General features: G+C 43.1%; 1 protein-coding gene across 1 annotated transcript; it reads left to right on the top strand.

Moving 5' to 3' along the window:
- Positions 1 to 1,045: 1,045 nt before the first annotated feature.
- Positions 1,046 to 16,008, top strand: apobb.1 (apolipoprotein Bb, tandem duplicate 1; the record flags this gene model as incomplete). The annotated part of the gene is made up of 29 exons (XM_079753209.1): positions 1,046 to 1,100; positions 1,430 to 1,462; positions 1,590 to 1,702; positions 1,796 to 1,941; positions 2,055 to 2,202; positions 2,303 to 2,455; positions 2,560 to 2,684; positions 2,789 to 2,874; positions 3,186 to 3,633; positions 3,735 to 3,849; positions 3,940 to 4,086; positions 4,171 to 4,382; positions 4,572 to 4,767; positions 4,846 to 5,025; positions 5,104 to 5,307; positions 5,403 to 5,570; positions 5,687 to 5,892; positions 6,078 to 6,260; positions 6,372 to 6,502; positions 6,606 to 6,816; positions 6,903 to 7,075; positions 7,178 to 7,341; positions 7,426 to 7,535; positions 7,625 to 7,998; positions 8,106 to 14,099; positions 14,203 to 14,314; positions 14,400 to 14,423; positions 14,530 to 14,713; positions 15,013 to 16,008. The coding sequence occupies 29 exons, from the start codon at positions 1,046 to 1,048 to the stop codon at positions 16,006 to 16,008; spliced, it is 11,391 nt and encodes a 3,796-aa protein (XP_079609335.1).
- Between the last annotated feature and the right edge of the window lie 6,815 nt (positions 16,009 to 22,823).

The following is a 22,823-nucleotide window of genomic DNA, read 5'->3' on the forward strand; positions in this document are numbered from 1 at the left end:
AAATGTGCACACTTTATCTCCCTTTGTACGACCATCACCTCCATATTCACCGCCATAAACTGTCAAATGTATGTATGCTTTCAAAAGCACATTTCTTTCACTAAATATTTGAGTTGCAAAACAAAACAAAAAATCTTCGCAATCATTTAATTTCTTAAATGATTGCGCAATGTTTAATTCAGCAAATTCAGGTTCTTGCAGAAACCAAGAGAAATGCACAATTTGCAGTATAAATGAATCCTATATTAAACTACAATGAAAACACTTCTGATAAATCATATCACAATTGTCCTTCAATAACATTGTTTGTTTGCTGATTTTATCAATAAGAGAAAGAGTATTTTCCAATACACCACTTGAATCTCATCAGAGCATCAAAGGTCTGATACCGCTATCATTTTCACATGTGGAGGGACTTTGCTTTGGGACATGTGTTGATCAATCACGGTTCGTCTTGGAGACTGTTGCTTAACAATGGTTTAATTGTATCATTGATAAATGTTACGCCCCTTCTTTGCTTATGAAACAATGCTGGTTAGTCTAGATGTTTAAAAAAATGAAGTCCCTAGCTCTGATAATAATTATAATAAACCTAATTAACCCACTTAAAAAAATGTTGTACATCATCTAAATCTAAAGTTAAGTACTGCACTGTAAACTTTTGTGCAGTTGCAATGGACTGCCTTAAGTCCATCATATTTAAATGAGTGAAGAAAGAAAACTGAAATTCCCTTCTCCTAAACCAACAATTATTGGCCATCTTAAATTTTCTTTAATCACCAATCAATCAGAATGCATTGTTCTGTTTGCAACGGTGGCCTTTGCTTAGCCAGCTTTTGGCTCTAAGACAATATTCAATGTGAACTTTCTGCCTTTGTCCTTCCACACTGGAGGGTGTAGTAGACTTTGAGCCTTACAAAGTTCTGTATGTACCTTTTTGCAGCCACTGTGAATGAGTACAACTGAGGGTATAAAAGGCCTACCCTGATGTTGCGGTATCAGCCTCGTCAAGCCTCCAAGAGCAGAGAGACTCAGAGAACCCAACATGGGGGAATCAAAGCTCTGCATTCTGCTTCTCCTGAGCACAGCGGCCCTGGCCTGTAAGTACCACTTGGGATATTTCTGGGGTCATTTGAAAGATCACAGTTCCTCAATATTTTATATTTATGTATTATGATGCTGAACGATTTGATGATGCCATAGACTTTGCAACAAAAACCTTTTTCTATTTTGTCACAAATTTATTTATTTAATTGTTACTGTGTTATATTGTGTCTTTAATAATTCAATAATTTATATCTAACCTGTTTTTCAACAATTATTATTTTTGATGATTTCTATTATATTCTATTGATAAACCCTATAGCTTATTACAGTGGTCATTTTGTATTCGTAACTTTCTAAAATACATTACTGTTTTATCCTACAGCTGCACAAGTTGATGACCTCCCAACATGTTTGTGTAGGTTTCACTTAATATTTGATGGTTGATGGGGAAAATCGTTTTTGTATTTTTTGTATACATCCAATTGACCGTCCAGTTGACAGCATGAAACCTTTTCACCTTCTATGTCTCTTTCCTCATATAGTGGATCAGAGATACAAGGCTCTACACAAGTATGAATATCTGTATGAAACTGAGTCTCTTAATGCAATCAATGGAGCCTCCAATCTCCAAAATGGACCCAAGGCCTCCTGCAAGGTAAGGTCACACACCACCATCCTTTTTTCCATCTTCCATAACATAAGTGACAACATAGGTGAGAAAAGTTAACCTATTTTATTCTTCAACCAGGTTGAGGTTGAAGTGCCACAATCTTGTTACTTCATAATTCGTACCACTGGTTGTAGTCTGAGTGAGGTGGTGGGCATGGGGGCTGACGGTAGCCCAGTGTTCACACCGGCTTCCTCATCTGACGCCTTCGCTGCTGAGATGGAGAAGTAAGTGAAAAAATCATTTGACATCTTCAGACAAAATCGTCAGATAGGGTAAACTGGGAATACACTCCCTTCATGTAAGTAACAAACTGAATCTAATGTGTTACGTTCTCCAGGTATCCCCTGAAAGTAGTGGCTGCAGGGGTTTATGATGTGAAGCTCTACTCTGAAGAGGAGGAGACGACTTCCATCTTGAACTTCAAGAGAGGAATCATCTCCGCTCTGCTGGTGCCTCTGGTGGAGGATGACAAGAACAAGAAAATGGTATGTTTGCTTCACAAGAAAAAGTTATGCAGAGCGCAATCAGCGAACATACAGTGATCAAATATATACAGAAAATACTGATGTGTTATGTCTCATACAGCCCACCATCTATGGCCAATGCAAGACCAAGTCCACCATCAATGAAAGACAGACAATCGCAACAGACATCACCGTGAGCAGGGATCTTTCTAGCTGCGACAAATTTGTCCCAATGAGAGACCAAACAAGCTCCTTGGCCCTTATCTCCGGGATGGTACGTTGCCCTACCCACTGCAAGCTTGGTTGCATGACATTTGTTCACAGTTAAAATCCCTCAAGTTCAATGATCCGGTTGGCTAAATGTTTGTCTACTTGCAGCACTACCCTCTTGCCCAGCTGATCAGGAGCTCACAGACCTGCCAGTACAAGTTTGATAATGACAACAAGCACATGACCTCTGGTTCATGCACTGAAAAGCACATCCTGGTGCCCTTCTCTCACAAGTATGTCCCAACTTTTCATTGCTCAATCATCCTCAATGTTCAACCTGCCCATACATTTGAAGGAACCATTTTGTATTGGCTAAATTATTTGTTGTTTCTTGTAGGGGAGAATATGGAGTTACCAGCATTGGAAAACAAGTCCTGACTCTGCAGGACGTTTCGGCTCACAACGACAGAATCTTTGACTTAAGTAAGTCTAGCACTTTATAAATCCCTTTTGTTACAATATAATCATTGCCCATCTATCTATCTATCTATCTATCTATCTATCTATCTATCTATCTATCTATCTATCTATCTATCTATCTATCTATCTATCTATCTATCTATCTATCTATCTATCTAGCCATCCATCCATCCATCTATATATTTCTATCTATTCATCTATCTATATATTGTGCGGCATTGTTCAGAACAGCAATGCACACGGTTTAGGTAATAGGCAATAGGAAATTATTGTGTTGTGTATGTCAGAATAATTCATAATTGATATATTTGCAGATGAGGCCAACGAGAAGTCCCTGCACATGGAGGCTGTTTATGACAAGAGTGTTCACCAGGATAAGGATGCTGGTCTGGCTCTCCTTAGAGAACTGGCCACTTTGCCAGATACTGAGGGTGCAAGAAGGCCCAACCTCTTCTTCAGGCTAGTACAGATGTATCGTGGGATGAAGGCTGAGACCCTAAGGAGCGGTATTACCGAGGCCCTTGAGGTGTCTGTGCCACTGACCTTCCAGGTTCTGGCCCAGTGCGGTACTGCTGAGTGCAGCAGCGGCATCATGCACATCTTTAGAACCTATGACACATCTGCAACTGAGGTTGATGCTGCTGTGTTTGCCCTTGGACTGGTTTCCAATCCCTCACCTCTTCTAATCAAGGATATGCTAGAGATGGCTCAATACAAGCCCAGCAAGCCCATCATGTATGCACTCAGCAACATTGTCAAGAGGTGAGCGAATTGACACAATCTCATGATAATTTGCTTTTGGTTATGATGAGATTTTCTTTCTTCATTTGTACATGTTATAAATTCCAATTTTGCATTGTCAGGTTCTACAAGGCTGAAGGAAAGGTGATCCCTGAGATTACATCTGTTGCTGAGTTTATGGCAGATCAGTTGGGAGACTGCACTGGTGACAAGGATAAAATGTTTATGACCTTGAGGGTGAGTACATCAATCCCATTACACAGCATGCATCGTTTGGCAAGGAGAGATTTCATTAGATGGCAATACAAACCTATTTCTTCCTTTTAGGTTGTTGGAAACATGGGTGCAGCCATGGGAGCTTCCAGTCCTGCACTGAAAACTGCTGTTATTCAGTGTGTGAACCAGCCCACCGCAGACACATCTGTCCAACAGGCTGCCATTCAGGTCTTCAGACTGACTACTGTCCCTGAAGAGGTTGGTAGTTTTATTACAGGTCATGATCAAAACATTTTCCCTGTTTAGTTATTTTATAACTCAAGTTCTGTGGATTTGTCACAGGGTAGGGAAGTTCTCATGCAGGTGGTCCTGGATAGTGCTAGCCCATTGCAGAAGCGCATTGCTGCCTACCTGGTTATGATGAAGGACCCCCAGCCCAGTGAACTGGCTCAGTTGGTCGCCTCTTTGCCTAATGATCAAGACCAACAGGCCAGGAGCTTTGTCATCTCTCACATTACGAACATCCTGTCATCAACTGTTCCCGGGAATAAAGAGTAAGTGGAGCGTTTTTAGCTAATTTGCTACTGAGCTACTTCAACTCAACTCAACCTCAACATATTTGTTTTTAAGTCAACTAGTCTGAGCAGCAGGGCCTTTCAACAATAACACCCTTTTGGAGCACTCTTAATTTGCTTAATTTGCAAAAACTGAAGTACCCAACCAGTCTGCATTTTTTCCAACAGACTGAGGGAGAAGATTCTGAATGCTCTGCAGGGCAATGAGATTGGAATGATCATGGATCCCACCAAGTTCTCCGGCAATTACAGAATGGGCTCTATTCAGGGAAACATGATCTTTGAGGCAACCAGCTACCTGCCAAAGGAAGTCATGCTTGAGATGACCCTGAAAGCCTTTGGTTATGACGTCGATCTGATGGAGGTACAATAAATAATAATCACTTTGACAATACTTTTCATGTGCTTAAATATAATATTAACCGGTGGTCTTCTAATTTAGATTGGAATGGAGGGCAAAGGGTTTGAGCCAACTGTTGAAGCCCTGTTTGGAGAGAATGGCTTTTTCCCTGACACAGCCCTCAGGACAATGTACTTTGTATCTGACAACATGCCCATTGGAACCACTGAAATGCTAAGGAAGATGCTGCCTGCTCTGAGGAAGGACAGGAAGAAGAGACAGGTAGGAAAACAATGCTATTAGTTGCATCTCTGTAAATGTACTTTGGAAGTATGAATAACTGACTTTGTGCATCTTTAGGCATCCCAGGGACTGATGAGGGAAATTGGGCGTAATCTCAACAAACTGGTCAGGGAACTGAAGGCTCAAAAATCCCCTGAAGCAATGGTTTATTTGAGTCTTTTGGGAAATGAGCTTGGTTACCTTAAATCCGAGGACATGGCGGATATGGCCCTCTCTGCAGCCATGATGATTGACAACATGCTCAAGATGTTCCCACGTGATGTTAGTACATGTTGAAATATAACCCATCAACCCTATACAAAGCACTATTGGGAAAAGGAAGTTGAATGAAGCTTATTAATTTCTCTCTTACACAGATGATGAAGTCCCTTATGACCACAACTGAAAACGAAATCTTTGCCCACTACCTCTTCATGGATAATGAGTTCTTCTTGCCCACTGCCAATGGAATCCCTCTGAGAGTTGCCCTCTCTGGCACATTTACCCCAGGAATCAAGGGTGGACTTAAATTTGCCAGTGACATGGTAATTGTTTTCCATGTTCTTTCCAGTGTATGGAAGGCACATTCAATTATATTAGTGTAACCCTAATACATGTTATGTTTCTTAAGATAAAAGCTATTCCCTTGTTTTATCCATAGAGCGCCGTCAGCTTCATGCCCTCTGCTGGCTTTGAGTTTGAGTCTCAGATCGGTTACCACTTCCCTGAATATGTCAACTCTGGACTCGAGATGCATACCACACTTTACCACGAGAGTGGGCTACAGGCCAAGATCTCCATGGGAGCTGACAGCATTAAGATGAGCATGCCTGCTCCCCAGGGCCCCACCACCGTCCTCAGCGTTACGTAAGCATTAGATAACTATCACAATGACCAAACAAGTAAAGGGTGGTGATTGGTGTCAGGCTAACAATCTCGATGTTGTCTAGAGATTAGTATGTGATGAAATTTCAGCAGCGGCACTGGAGCCTTTGATAATGGTACCAATTTCAACCAATATGAAGCCTAACCCTTTTATCCAATCATTACAGCAACAAACTGGTGTCAGTGACCGGTGCAGAGTTCAAGACTCTCCCACCGACCGTGACGGGCAAAGTTGATACTAATGACTGTAATGTCTTCTTCGCTGGTATGAAGTACTGCATCGCCATGCAGTATACTGATGCTTTCTCTCAGAAGACATCCCCATATTTCCCCATCACTGGAGACAGCAGGTAAATGAGCCGTTATAAACCACAACAAAAATAGACAATTAAATAGACAATTCAGTTTCAGTTAGTTATAGTAATGTTGTGGTTCATGAATTAATGATACTGTTCTTCAAGGTTTGCTGTTGAAATCCACCCTACTGGTGATGTGAATGAGTACACAGCCACCATTGCCTATGAACTCTTAAAGGAGGGCGAAGAGGGCCGCCAGAAGGTCGACGCTGTGACGGTGACCCTGAGAGCCGAAGGTATTTTAGAAATGAAAAATAAATATTACGTTTTAATTAACATTGAATCATTAGACATTTGTTTTGGTTCGAGTTTTTGAATTGGACTGTATTGCAAAAACAGGTGACGAGCCAGTGGAGGCCAGAACTACTGTTAAGTACAACAGGAGGAAGAACGTCTTGACCACCGACATCCAGGTTCCTGACTATGATGTGGAGGCTGGATTCAGGCTGGGGGTCGCTGACGGTAGCGCTAAGAGCAAAGGAACTTATGCCATCACCCTTGACATCATCAACAAGAACGTCCCACAACTCTCTCTGCTTGCCAGTGCCAAGTAAGAAAAAAATCTTATCCCCAGGACATGAAATTAACTATGTAATGTACCATGACTAAATTGTGTTTATTTTATTTTATTTTAAGTCAAAAGGCAATGAAGGAAGGTGTGCTGAAAGTCCAGCTTATTATCCCCTCAATCAAGGCTGATGCCACCCTCACAGCCATTATGAAACGCGGCGAAGAGATGGAATGTGAGCTTAAGAGTGAAATTAAGTTCCTCGAGAGCACCTCAGAACAAAAACTCTCTCTTAAATATGGTAAGGTTTTTTGTACACTTTTTGACAAAATAAATGACTTGGTGCAGCAGAGCTTTCCCACCGATTTCCCTTTTTGCTAATTTAGTTTGCACATTTTTTCAGATGGAAGCAGACTTGAAGCTGGTGTCGAGTCGGACATGAATTCTGAGATAATTAACATTCTTCCCAATGCTGACAAGATTGAAGAGTATGTCAATGCCATTCTCAATTCAAATGTGATGGAGTCGGACATGAAGATCCGTCAAATACTCACCAAGTCTGTGGAGGTAACTAAAGTTACATAACAAATGGGCAGGTGATAATTTCATTTTAAGAATATTCAAAAATCAACATTATTTGTATTCCTCTAGGCAACCAACAACTACATGGAGAAGTATGCTTCAGATATCCCTTACATCATGAACATAAGAATCCCTGACATGCCTGAGATGTCTCTGCCAGAGAAAATTTTCCTGAACACGTAAGTAAAACAAAACAAAATTCAACAACTAAAATAAATATATAATGAAAACATATATAATTAATTACCATGTGTTGTAATTTCAACAGTAAAGCCAAAGCAGTCTACAACTTCAACAACGAGTACTTCACGATTGCTATTCCAGTCCCTCTTGGAGGAAAGTCAACAGAAGAACTCAACTTCCCTGCCGCCCTGACCACACCAAGCCTCTCCATGCCCCAGCTTGGCCTACAAGTTCCCTCAATGCAAGTTCCAATTCCAGAGCTCTTTGTTCCTGAGACAATTACTATTTCAGTGCCTCTCTTTGGTAAAGCCGAGGTCTCAGCTATGCTGAGGAGCAACATCTACGATTTGGAAGCCTCAATTGCTGCCGGAAAAGATGTTGTGCAGACACCGAGCCATTCAGCCATGTATGACGTAAAGGGAACATCTCCATTTGATATCCTCTCATTCCGGATTGAAGGTAATTTTTCCACAATTGTTATTGAAATGCTACACATCCATTTGTAATTGTACTTCATCTAAATATTGTTTCCATGACATGATCGATTTGATTGTTTATATGTATAGGCTCTGGAATGTTTACCAACCAAGATTCCATCAAGGCCGAGATGAAAAGTACTTTGGCCCACAAGTTCCTTGAAGCCAGTTTTAACATCTTAGAGGAAACCCTCACAGACAAAGCTGGTGTCAAATCAAGCAGCAAGATTGAAGCAAAAAGTACCTTAGGACTCAATGTTTTCATTGAGCACATTGGCATGGTTGGCATGAACACTGAAGAAATGTCTGGGGATAGTAACCTGAAGGCAATGGTAAAGGTTGGACCATTATATGGCGACACAACTTCAACCCAATGTATTGCCTTCTATCCATCAAGACAAGAAGCCAAAATTGATTCTTCTTTGAAATTTGACTCAACATTTGTTCAGGCCCAAAACATCTTCTCTGCAGCCTTAAATAATGGAGAACTTTCTGTTACGTCAAACACCAATGTCTTTGAAGACACCTTGACCCATGTGGCTGAGCTCTCTTTCAAGGAACAAAGGTTATCCCTAAAATCTGACACCAATGCCCTTGCCCTTGGCATGAAGATCCGCAATGAGGCTCAGGGCTCTGTTGGTGCCGGTGTAGTCCTCTTCAGGGTAGAAACCAATGCTGACCGATTTGAAAATCGCATCTACTCTCTGCAAACCATAACTCTAGATATCAATGGTTTAGTTTTCGGCAGTGATGGCAACATGAAGCTTTTAGAAAATGAGGCCACTCATACAGCTACCCTGAAAATGAGCAAGGATGGTTTGGAGACAAGCGGAAAAAGCACACTCAAGAGCCCCCTGATGCTGGAGAACAACTTTAGGGCAGGACTTGATGCTTCCAGAGCTTCTCTTTTCATTAACAACAAAGCTTCACTGAGTGACATGAAGTTTGATAATGCGAACACTCTCACAGTAACTCTTTCTAGCTTTGATGTCAACTCAAATGTTGAGATCATTGTCTCTGAGAATGTTTTATACACTCAAGATATCACCATTGATTTAAAGCCATACATTGCCTCCTCCAGTATGAATAACACCCTGAAAGTGCTTGGGGCAAATCTTGTTAGTGAGGCTCAGTTGAAGGCAGAGCTGTACAAGATGGACCTATCTGGTAGCATGAAAGCCATTTATGATGAGCAAGAGATTAAGCACACATATGAGGTAAATTATGCTGACCTGGCTGCCAATGCTAAATGCAGTACAAGTGGAAAACTGTTTGGAACTCAGATGAGCCATAATACTGAGCTTGAAGTGGTGGGTCTTGCTGCCAAGTTTTCGAATGATGCTCGCTTCAACTCACAGCCAATGCGCTTTGACCACAACGTGAGAGCTAGTGTTGTACCTTTTGACTTCAACCTTGATACCGTCTTCAATGCAGATGGGGATCTTGCCCTTTATGGAATGCCAAGTGCTCAGATCTATTTCAAAAACCTCCTAAGGGCCCAGCCCCTGGTCTTTGCCAGCTCCCATGAATACAGAGCCTCAGTGAACCAAAAGATGGATAATGGATTCTCTTTGGAGACCACTATTGACAACAAGATAGATACTCTTCTGTCTCCACAAGTGCAGGAGGCTAAATATAGACTTAAGTCCAAGTTAAATGACCATGCCTACAATGAAGACTTTAACATGTTCAACAATGCAGATAGAATTGGCGTAGAACTTTCAAGCACTGTCTTCACAAATGCTTTTAACATGAACAACACAGAGAACCAGGAATTCACCATCTCTGGCTTCCTTAAATATGATAAGAATACCAACAGTCAACTGATTCAGATCCCTTACATAGATGTGGCTGCTTACCTCGAGAATATCAAGGTAGTTTGTGTTAGCCTTCTAGAGGCATTCCGCAGCTACGTCAACAATGAGGAAATTGCTGCTAGGCTTGGGGCTCTTCCTCAGAGTGTCAGTGACTTTGTTAAAACACTGAGTATTGAAGACAAAACAATTTACCTCAAGCAATACCTTACCGATTTTACCAAAGATTATTCCATCTCAATGGAGGACCTTGAAGCATATCTAACACAAGTAACAGAGTTTGTCACGAAAAGGCTGTCAGATCTAGGTTCTTCCCTCCAAACATTTTTTGTTATGGTGAAAGAATTGATTGTCAGTGGCACCCTTTCTGAAACTCTCATTCAGAACATTCAACAAAAGCTAGTAGAATTGAATGACATTTTTGATATCAAGACCGTGGTTGTGGCAGTAATGGATAACATTATCGAATTCATTGCACAGATTGATCTTGAAAAGCTGCAGGGCAGCAGCATGGCCTACTTGCAAGACATTGATGCCAAGTTTGAAATCAAGTCTACTCTTGAAATGGTTGTGAGGGATTTGAAGCAGTATTTTGAAACCTTTGACTTGTCCCAGTGTGTTGCTAACATCAAGAGTTACATTTCTTCCATTGATTTTGAAGCTCAGATTATGGATCTGATTGCTCGATTCCCAACTGAGATTTTCTCTGAAATAACAAGAGACGTTAGAGATATTGTCCAGGAATTACAAATCCTTGAAAAAGTAAATGCATACCATGCTAAAATAAGAGATATTATGGTCAAGATGGAGATTGACCAAAAGATGATGGCTATCATGGAACAAATTTTGGTGCTTATCCAGAAATTACAAATTGATGAAACAGTCCAAGCTGTAATTAAAAAGCTGGGGGGAATTCCTCAATATATCTTGTTTCTAGTAGATGTTGGCACCTCATACTTAAAAGAAAGACACATCATGGATATAATTGAGAACAATTTTAGAACACTCAATGCTTTTAGTCGTGACTTTGTCAAAATGCTGAATACCATTCAGTATAGCAAATATGTTGAAGGTGCAAATGGAATGAAATCATTTTTCACATCTGAGGTGAATAGAATGATCAGGGCACTAGAGCGTTCTCAGGAACTTAATGCTACAGTAGAATTCATTAACTTTGTCATATCTTCCATTCAAGGCTCCTTGGAACAACTAAGAGAAATCAAATTTTCCGAAATGGCCAAAACAGTTCTTATTCAGCTGAAGGAAATACCTGAATTCCTCAAACAGGGAATCGACGGAATTAATGTTGAAGCTGTGCTAACTCCCTACCTGCGAATTGTTAGCAAATACTATAGTAAGGTCGTCACCATCTTCACTGACATTTGGACCAATATGGTTGAGGTCATTCAGAATGTTTTTGCTGAGCAAATGATTATCAGTGAGGTTAAACAAATGATTGAAGGAGTCATCACTGGACTGAAGACAGCTGAGTTGGAAGTACCATCCTTTACCTTCCCATGTACTGATCTTGTTGTTCCCTCAATGAAGATTAGCATGGATAACCTTAAGGAGATCAAAACGTCAACACAGCTTGAGATCCCTCAGTTCACTATCATGGGACTGTACACTATTCCAGCCAGCACTATCTCCTTTGAGGATATCAAGCAGAGGATCATTGAACTAATTAATTACATTGTCAACTTTGAGTTCAATATGCTCAGTTTGGACGATGTTTTTGGAGATATTTCCATGAACTACTTCCCTGCCATGCCTCAGTTCACCATTCCCCAAATCAGCCTTGCTGAGCTTTCCTTCCCTGAAATCCCAGTGATGGATGTAGACAAGCTTGTTAAGACTCTCCAGATCCCTGACCTCAAGCTGCCTGCCGTCCCTAGTGAGCTCACGTTGCCATGCTTTGGCAAAGTCTATGGGGAGATGATATTCCACACTCCTATCTACACAATTAAGACCATTGCTGAGCTGGCAAACGCTACAGATAACGCCTTGAACCCTCGGTTCAGTGGCATTTTTAACTCTGAGGGAAAATCTCCCAAATCGGACAATCTCAACTTCATCGTTGATTTAACAGCTAATATTGCAATCCCCAAGAGAAGCCGTGTTGTTGTGGCAGAGACTTTCAAGTTAACCCATCTTGCTTTTAAGGTTGATCATCATGGATCTGTAAACTTCTATGGCCGATCAGCTCAGGCCCAGTCTCAGGCCGACACTACAGTGAAGGTTATGACTACACCATACACAGCCAATCTTATCAACAAAGCTTCTCTTTCACTGGCTCGTGGCATTACTGTCTCAATGGAGACAAAGTATGACCACATGGTGAACATCACAAGCATCGATTTCACAAGTGACATTGTTGTAAACCAGCAGGGAAATATTGAACAGGAAGATTACACAATCAAAGTAAAGAATATTGGTACAGTCCAGGACAGAGGCGAAAACATCTACAAGACCAACATGTTGATGAATATCGATCCTAGGCTTGTTAAGATGTCATTCTCCGCTGACACCATCACTGCAATGTTGAAAAGTAAACAGCAAATGACTGCTGAGTCTGCTCTCTTTCAACACATCAAATTTAATATCCGTAATGAGGCAGAGGGATCAGCAGTAAAGAATAGTCTGTTTGTGGCATCCGGACAGTGCACCCTTAATGACCTGAGAATGGAGTTTAAGGCTAACCATGATGCAGAGCTATATGGTTTAGTCGATGGAGTCCTTTCCAACGCAATCAATTTCATGATCCTTCCCACCGAGTTTGTTTTTGACTTCCAGAACAAGGGCAATGCTAAAGTAAACTTCTTTGAGGCTTTAATTGCTAAGATTGAACTTCAGAATGATTACTCTGCAATGTTCAACGCTGACAGCCAACAAATGAACACGATGGCTCTGGCCCGCTTCAACCAGTACAAAGTCTTGTACAACTTCACAGTTAACAATAATGATAAGGAGGCTGCTTTGTCTGCTGCTATAGATAGTGTCATTGACCTAGGCTTCATGAATACTCCCATCTCCATCCCTGAGTTTCCTCTACTCTTTGCTGCCTTCAACACGCCAGCCATTACAAATCTGAATTTGTATGAACAAAGTGGATTGAAAGACATCCTGACTACCACTGAGCAGAATATCAATGTGGATGCTAAGATTGTTTACGAAAAGAGCAAGAACATGCCAATTTACTCTTTTACTGAACTGATCAGAATACCATCTGCAGGCAACCTCGTTTCGGAGCTATCTGTGAAGTCTGCCATCATTAATTTGAATATTATTAGTGGCCTGTCCACTAGTGATGACTTGGTGATTCGCATTGGAGCAACAAGCAACTCTGTTTTTGAGTCTTTGAAGGCCAAGCTCGATGGCACATCAAGCCTGACCATCGTCAGAGGAATCAAGTTAGCCAACTACCTGTCACTTGAGAATCAACACATTACTGTCACCCATGACAGCTCCATTGGCATGAATACTGAGACCTTTGAAACTAAAATGTCTGTTGCCACAGAGGGAAGAATTAATACCCCAATTCTTAACCTAAAAGTGACCCAAAAGCTAGATGCAGACAGTAAGGTTAGTGCCCACTCTACTTTCCAGATGAAGGGTGATTTTAATGTGCCCAGAATTGAGGCTTCTGGAAATGTAGAGGCAGACCACAGCCTGACATTTGAAGGATCCTTTAAGCAGATCTCCATAGAATCAACCACCAAAGCTAACATTGATGGCAGAGCACTTGAGCAATATGTCATTTTGGGAATACTGGACAATGATGCCAATCTGTACTTGAATGAAGAAGGTTTGCGCTCCACATTTAAAGTGATTGCTGACTACAAACTTAATAGTGACTCCACCAAAGTCATTGGCATGGATGTGAATGAAAATGCATCAATTGAAGCCTCCTTGAGCCGTGTACTTGCAGTGCTGAAGTTCACTAGCAACAATGAGGTTAATATGCCTGCCTTCAACACCAAGGGAAAATATGTTGCCCAAGCAACCATGGATCTTACACCAATTTCATCCCTGGCTGATATTGAAATCAACCTATCTCAACAAAGCTCCCTGGGTGATCTCACCTTGTTCGAGAAGATTGCAATGGACATAACTGGCACCAAGCAGAAAATGTATTATTCAGCCAAGCTTGTGACACCAGTGATCACCACAATGCTGGAATCAGAGGTCCAGGGTGAGGCTCCTGTCTTCAAAGTAACATTGAAGTCTGCTGCTACCTCTCCCATTGTCTTCCTGGAATATGACATGGATGGTGAGTTACTCAACTTTCACAAACCCTTTGCTCATAAAGTTATCTAATGCATACAACATGTTATTTTTACATCTTAAGTAATAATTTCACTATTCCCCTATAGCTTCATCCACTACCAACTTTGAAAATGAAGCTCTGATGATGACTAATAAAGCGGTCCTGACCCACACCGACGTCACCATGGATGTCAACCATGTCATTACCCAAGCCCTCAGGTATGTGTCATTTTCACAGTTGTATGTAGAATGTCATATTTCATTCAACTCAATGATTAATGTACCATTTTGTTATTTATTTCAGGAGAAAACGCCAAGTAGATCAGAGGTCAGTGTTCAAGTTAAGGTCTCTTTTCCAAGAGACAGCTTATTTCAATTTGTGACAATTATAACAGCTGTACATTATGTAATATTGTTTTCTTTGTGTTTATTAGTATTTCTCGCCAAACCCTGAATGTGGACATCACCAGCTCTGCTTTCACCGATGCAAATTTCCGCTATGCTGCGGGTAGAGATGCAATCAGTGCCTCTGTGTCAACTCCTTCCACTGGATTCTTAGGTCTTCAGGTCAACACTAGGCTCCCCTCTCTGAGTGCTAGACTGTACAGTCGCTACGCTGTAAGTATTGAAGCAATATTATATTTGTTAGTATTTATACAATCACATATTGTTTTCGGTGGTATGTTAATCCATCGTGCTACTGCCTAAATTTAAAATAAATTAGAAAATTGAGGACCAGGAGAAAGGGACAGAAAGTTAATGGGAGTTGATGTACACAACTGACCAATGAACTATTGGAATGTATTATAAATATACAAACAAATTATATGTACATGCATCCATTTGAAATTGCTGTGAATGGGCTTGTCTTCATAAAGCGTAACTATATTTTTCATTTTTGTTTCCCCTTTCAACAGTCTGCCCCTGAAATTGACGTTGATGTATTGGTCATCAGAACATCTCCCAAGGGTGATGATAAGATGACGCTGCAGGTTGCATACAATATTGACGCGCCCGCAGACATGCTCTCTGCACTCAGGGATAGGCTTGCCTCCATCACTTCTGCATTCACTATGTTTGCTGAAAAGTATCAGATCACAATGTATGCCCAGAAGCTTATGACCACAGTAACCACATTTGTTGGAGAGACCTATGACTTTGCCATGAACTACGACATGGACATGAGCCAGTTGTCCACCTTCTTTAGAAATATCATCTCTCTGTACCAGAAGACTGTCCAGGCATCCCTGGATGCTGCAGTCAAGGTGCTGACAGAGACACGGTTCAAACTGCCTGACTCTGAGGAAATGACAACACTGTCTGAGGTCCTTAAGAGGCTGACCAGCAGCATTGGTGCCATGCTAGAGAGAGCCATGCAGATTATCAATAGGGAAACGGAGGGCTATCTCAACTCTCTAGCTGAGACCATGAGCGCTGTCGAATTCCGATTCGGTAAAGCTGATCCCATGACCGGAGCCCAAGTCATTAATATCATACAGACCAATTTCAAGAGCGCATCAGATATGGTTGTTGACTTTGTCAAAAATATGGAGAGCCTCGATAAGGTGCTTGAGATGATCAGGGACACCACACAGGTGGTCGTCACCAAATCTCAGGAGTTTGTTGATTCCATCAAGTCTGATTATTTGGATGCCGTGCTTAATATCACAAATAACCTCTATCGTTATCTTGTTACTGTCATGAAGGACTTATCCGACCGCATGGCCCTTATAAACATGGATAGTTTCAACAGTACCCTTGAGTATGTGATAGAAATGATGATCAATGTGGCGACTCAGTTCCAAAGAAGCATTTCTGACCTTTTGCAACAGGCTTCTGAGGAGACCAAAGCGTACATGAAAGTCAGTGATAGAAGGTTGGAGCTCGACCTTCCTTTCTCCTTCACACAGTAAAGAACTCTCACTGATATGTTTTTATAAAACACAACCATCCATTTTTATTCAAAGCTGCATAACTTCATAACTCTTTTTAAGCTTGAAACTGAATTTCAATAAAGACCTAACCTTATACATTGTTTGAAAGTCTTGTTTCTTTTCAAAGGGTAATTTAATGATTTAAAAAGCATTCACACACTCGTTTATAATAAACATGTATCATATTTTGAATGATTTCAGAAGGCCACTGACTGGATATAACAATACAATATGTTGGATAGTAATTTGCAAGAATTAATCACACCTTATTAATGCTTAGCATTAAAGGGTGATACCAAGGGAATCATCTCAAATCCAATTCAACTTTCTTTATAAAGCACTTTTGATGCAATACTGCAATACAAAGTGCTTAACAAGTGAACAAGTGAAACAACACAACAGAAAACAGATAAATTTGTTAAAAAGAACATTTCAAATGAGAGTCAAGGTACAGTCATTTGAGCAGCGGTATGGCACTCTGTTCCCTAACACTGCACGTTTAAGACAAAGTCAGCTACGGCTCAAAACATATTGGCCTTTTGGACAGTACTGCATAGCGAGCCCCACTGTGGCAGACCAACACAAGGCCCTTCCCCTCCCTGAAATTGCGCTTCTCCATAGAAAACACAGGGTTTTGACCACGTCTCCATTGAACACACCTTTACAGAGATAAATTTGAAAGGGAGGAAGAAACATGGACAATTCCGCATTAAATGGGAAATGACTGGCTGTTTTGTAGAAGGAAGAATGTGAAAGAATCCCAGTTTGCACCATCAACTCCTTCATTGTAACAAGGATGCACATGTTAGGGGAATGAAGTGATTACAGGCAGAATATATGAAGTGATGGGGAAAAGTCTCAGGACATCTGGTGGGCAGGTCAAAAATGAACACTAACCAATATAAACAAAGAGTCAGACAATGACAAGGTTGTCATGTTGATTATAACGCAGCACACAGTTGAAACAGTACTCTCTTATAATCAGAAAAAAGCTGAGGGTGACGGTTCAATTTTAAGTGATTAGGAGAATGCTAATCAGTTTATTGACCAATTTTCAGAGAATCAGATAGCAGAGTCTGGAGGCAGCCCCCTGTAAAGCCAAGTCCTCTGCTCCCAAAGGCCATGCCATTTCCCCAGGACCTTGTAAGGTTACTGCACTCTTGCTGGATGACGGAGATGATGGATGAGGTATATGTCTAACATTAGTTAGGGCTTTCTTGGGTGGACTTTAAAGAGAGCACTGCAGTAGTCCAGCCTGCTAGTTATAAAAGTATGATTATGCCTCTCTGTATCTGCCTGGGTGGGAAACAGTTGCACTTTAGCAAAGCTGAAAGTAGCCAGAAGAATAACGTGGTAGGATCATATGCCTGCTGATACCTTCTGACCTAAAAAAACTACCACTTGTGTTGAGTTGACCAGTGTGTTGAGTTTTTTTTATGTAATAATTTCCAGAGACAGGGCAAAGAAACTGCTATCTCATGAAGGAACATTTCTAAAATGGTCATTGCAAAGGTGATGGGAACTACCGTATGGTTAAAGATAAGATTTGAGAGTTAGGGTTAGGTTTGGTAAAGAGAGACAGCAGAAAAGAGCTGAAAAGATTTTGAAAATAAATGCTCCCTCCCTCCGTACGTATTGTGGGAACCCGTTCCCCCCGTGTCTGGTTTCACGGCAAGTACCACGCTCTGGAGTCGGGTTTAAGCCGTTGTCGGCGTTTATTCACAGGAGTTCAACAAAAAACAAGAATGGTAATAGTGAGCTAGGGTCTCCGCGAGCCTCGTAGTCTCTGGGGCCTCCGTGAGCGCCTCCGTGTCGTTCTTAGCCCCTCTCTTCTAGAGTCAGTCCTCCGCTCCCTTTTTAGAGGTCTGCCCACACGTGTCCTCCCTCCGGCCAGGTGTCCCTCATCAGGCTCATGGGGGTGAGGGGTGTGTTGCTCTCTGCCGCCGGCTGGTGGATGGCGGTGGTACACGCCCTCCACCACAAGCTCCCGGACCCTCCTGGTGGGGGGCGGGATGCCACACTATGATGCCACCCCGGTTGGCTGGGTCCCAACCCAGGCAGGCATCCCGGCGTGACAGGGCATCAGCGTTGGCGTGCTCCTTGCCCGGTCGGTGGTCCACCTTGAAGTGGAAGTCCTGGAGGGCCAGGAACCACCTCGTCACCCGGGCATTGGTGTCCTTGGCGCTGGCCATCCATTTCAGGGGGGCATGGTCGGTGACCAGGGTAAACTCCCGACCTACCAGGTAGTACCGGAGCTTACCCACGGTCCACTTGATGGCCAGGGCCTCTTTCTCCACCGTGGAGTAATTCCTCTCATTGGGCAGGAGTTTCCGGCTGATGTAGGTGATTGGGTGCTCCTCTCCGGCCCGGACCTGGGACAGCACTCCGCCCAGCCCTACTTCCGAGGCATCTGTGTGCACAATGAGGGGTAGAGCAAAGTCAGGGGTTATGAGCACCGGCTCCGAGCATAGGGCTTCCCGGAGTGTCCCGAAGGCCTTCTCGGCCGCCTCGGACCACCTGATCCGGTCGGGCAGGGCCTTCCGGGTCAGGTCATTAAGGGGGCTGGCCAGCGTGGCGAAGCCGGGTATGAACCGCTGGTAGTACCCTACCAGCCCTAAAAACGATTTCACCTGCTTTTTCGAGGTGGGGCGGGGCCAGTCCCAGATGGCGGCCACCTTGCTCTCCTGCGGCCGGACGTTCCCCCGCCCTACCTGGTACCCAAGGTAGGCCGTCTCCTCCAGCCCGAGGCGGCACTTGGCCGGGTTGGCGGTGAGGCCGGCCTTCCGTAGCTCCCCCAGCACGGCCCGCAGCTGCCGGAGGTGGACATCCCAGCTGTCGCTGTGGATGATTACATCGTTGATGTAGGCGGCGGCGTTGGCCCGGTGAGGCCGTAGGAGCTGGTCCATCATCCTCTGGAACGTGGCCGGGGCTCCGTGGACGCCGAAGGGGATGACAGTGTACTGATACAGGCCCCCCGGGGTCGCGAACGCTGTCTTCTCCCGGGCGGTCCGGGTCAGCGGCACCTGCCAGTACCCCAGTACCAGGTTAGGTCCAGGGTGGTGAGGTACCTGGCTGGCCCGAGTCGCTCGATCAGCTCGTCCACCCTGGGCATGGGATAGGCGTCGAACTCTGAGGCCTTGTTCAGCCTCCGGAAGTCGTTGCAGAACCTGAACGTCCCGTCAGGTTTGGGCACGAGGACGACTGGGCTGGACCAGGCGCTGCGTGATTCCTCGATGACCCGGAGCTTGAGCATTCGTCCCACCTCCTCCTGGATGGCCTCCCGCCGAGCTTCCGGGACCCTGTACGAGCGGACTCTCACCGTTACCCCTGGCGCCGTCCGGATATCGTGGTGGGCGACCGATGTTCTCCCCGGGATCTCCGAGAACACGTCCTGGTGTTGCAGCACTATCTCATCGAGGTCCTGCTTCTGGGCCGGGCTGAGGTCCTCCCCTACCGGGACCACCGGGAGTTGGCATCGGGCCACCAGCGCCGGGGGTGCCGGGTCTGGAGGGTCCACTCCCCCCCTCCACTGCTTCAGGATATTAATGTGGTATAGCTGGGTGGGCTTGCGTCTCCCGGGCTGTCGCACCCGGTATTTCACCTCCCCCACTCGTTCGACCACCTCGTATGGCCCCTGCCATTTGGCTAGGAATTTGCATTCCGCCGTGGGGACCAGGACCAGTACCAGGTCTCCTGGGCGGAAGGTGCGCAGCTGGGCCCCCTGTTGTAGACCCTCGCCTGGGCCTGCTGTGCTCGCCGCAGGTGGTCTCGCACGATGGGCCACACTCTGGCCATGCGGTCCCTCACCTGCTCTACGTGGTCCAGCGTGGTGCGGTGGGGGGACGGTGTGTTGTGTGAGCCGTAGTACGGCCTCGCGGAGCAGGGCCAGACTCTCCATGGTCTCCCGCTGCGCCGCGGCGGCCTGCGCCTTGAACTGCTGCTGGCGCTGGGTGTCGTCGGCTCCGTCTGGGTGCTGCATGCTGTAAGCGGGTACTTCACCGTGAGTTGTAGCGGGTTCCAATTGCGGGAGGGGGCGGGATGCCACAGTATCTACATGCATAAACGCAACTGGGATTTGAAGTCCGCTTTAATATCCCTGGATTAGGCCAGGTGAGGCTGCCTAACCCAGCCATCACACAATCCACAAACCCAAAACACAAAATTGAGGCTTTGGACAATCCTAAGTCAACTCCTGCAACCTCCCCACCCATGAAAAAGACTACTAGAAACTGGACTCTAACAAGGATGACATACCTAATTAAAACAACCGCTTTACAGGGTAACCGTACCTTAAACAGAAACAGTTTTTATTTTTAGGTTGCTGGAAACATGGCTGAGTACACTTTGCAATGGGGGGGCAGTAAGTAAGGATAAGGGACAGCGAGCTCTAACTAAGCGAGCTCACAGACAGGGGTCGGGGTCCTGATCACCCTGAGGGGTTTACCTTATCCAGCTGATTACTGCTCTCTAGAAAAATCTATATTTTGACACAAAATAAAAGTTTTGTTGATCAAAGCAATGATTTGATTTGAATGATACGGTTGGAACTGCATGCGTCCAAGCAACGCACACTCAGGAGCTTTCTTAAGATGAGCCTAGCCTACTATGTGTAACTATAATTATTTTTCTGTGTGTTCTTCTCTTTTTCTATTCATTACTGGGGACAGTGCAGCAAGGGACCATGAATTGAAATGCTTTCAAAATAAATAAATGAATATAAGAAAAAGGTTTTTTCTGAATGAGTAATTTTTGGTGACTTCTTTCTGCAGAGTGAGATGATCCAGGTCCTTAAGAGTCTATGAATAGAAAGAGCTACGTCCATAGCAACAGTCTGTTATACATAGGAGTGGTCTGCTATAAAAAGATAACAAACCTCAGAATGCTGTCGTTTACCAATCAGAATTGAGCATTCAACAATGCTGTGTGATAATTAACCACTAATTGGCATGAGTAGCTAGCTCTTAAATATAACCTACAGCGCCTTTAATAGCCTTTTTGAAACAGGAACAAGGAATATGCCATATTTTGCCTTTTGAAAATTATGAAAACACAGAGGCTCATGAAACGTTTATTGCAAATGGTCCCAGTACTAATGCAGACAGATACCGCTAACCCTGACCCTTTAAAAGGCCCTTTCTTAGGACATTAGGACTTTTATTGTTCAACAAAGGCCTTTATTGTAAATAAGATATGATGATGATATGAAAAATATTTAATCCTGTCCACTTACATGATTAACCCCTCATATTGTGTGGAGGTAATTGTTTCTGCTACAAAGGAAATTATTGTTAGTGATACCCTGTCTTAAAATGGGATCCGGAACTTGAGGAAAATCTCTAACTAACACGGGTGCTGTGATTGCAATGCAAACATGTACTTGCAAAATGTAAGGCAATCTTAGTCAGGGTTATGGAACTCCTCAATCAGTTCAAAACTGAAATGAAAATATACATGTAGATAAAGATTCTGAAGGATATGGACATCCCACTCAAGGCTATTCAAGCAATGTCATTCCCTATATGAAAGACACAGGTCATGGAAGATGTCACGCTATATGTGAATGACATGGCCGATTTAGAGAAACTGATTCACATCTGAACACCTTCTAATGAAGGTCTTTGGATTGCAAGGTCATTATTGACATCATTTACACTTCTAAGCCTACTTCCCATGTAAAGAAAATGTCCAAGCAATGGAGTGCATGAAAGAGTTTATGAACCTTGTTCTGCGAGGGCTCGATTAAAGGAAACCAAAGTTAGACACACTCAACTATTTGAAGAGGTTGATGGATCACAAGACATGTTAAGACTGTGCGGGATAACTGAGGCCCCTGAAGGTAGATCATTAGCATTGAGCAATACCATTGTTCCCTCGTGTAGTTGAGATTATTTTTTAGAATAACTGATCAAAGGATTGATGACAAGCATTTGTAACCGGCCAGCAAACATCTCCAATCTTTTAGAACTTTAACCTGGAGTCCACTGTCCAGGCTTATCTCTGTTCAATGGGCATCTTGTGCTTAAAATGTTATTTAATTCTATCTGCTCACGCTGTTGCCTAACTTACTGAGTCAGCTTTGGGGGGTCAAACCATCAACAGGTTTCATGTCACTTCTAATCGGCTAGCCTGTGGCCAGGCATCATAGCTTGACTGTTGTTCTTGAAAAAGCCCTTAAATTATTATTTTCATACTTTTCCATTAAACATTCCTATGGAGCATTTTTAGAAGTCATTTGAATGGAGATTTTAACGCTAGGTGGCAGTATCCACCACCTATTATCTACGTGTGGGACAGACGTCCAACTTCGAGACCATGGCCTAAATTGGTCTAATTCAATGCATATTTAAATCAAAGGTGAACCTATTGCATAGTTGTGTTATGCCCCTGTTCCTTCGTCTTTCTTTTCTTTATTGTGAAAAATTTATTATATGTAGATTTTTGTTGTTAATAAATGCTTGTTTTTTTCATAACTAATATTCACATCTATATATATATATATATATATATATATATATATATATATATATATATACAAATATATACAAACCTAGTCCTAGTCCTACTTTGAAAATATTTCTGAACTCCTGGTTGGCACCCATAAAATGAAGTTTGCACTGATAAATGAAAACACTAATGCAATATTTTGCGGAGATTACAACATAAATTGATGTGTTTCATTACAGGGCTCAACATAGATACACTGGAAAGATTGTACGTTGGGTTAGGAGCAAAGAATAGGAGATAAGAAGAAATAACTGAACATGATGACATCATGACCTGTGTTGTGTTGTGTG

This window comes from Pollachius pollachius, assembly GCF_949987615.1.
Source record: "Pollachius pollachius genome assembly, chromosome: 16".
In the NCBI taxonomy this organism is placed as follows: domain Eukaryota; kingdom Metazoa; phylum Chordata; class Actinopteri; order Gadiformes; family Gadidae; genus Pollachius; species Pollachius pollachius.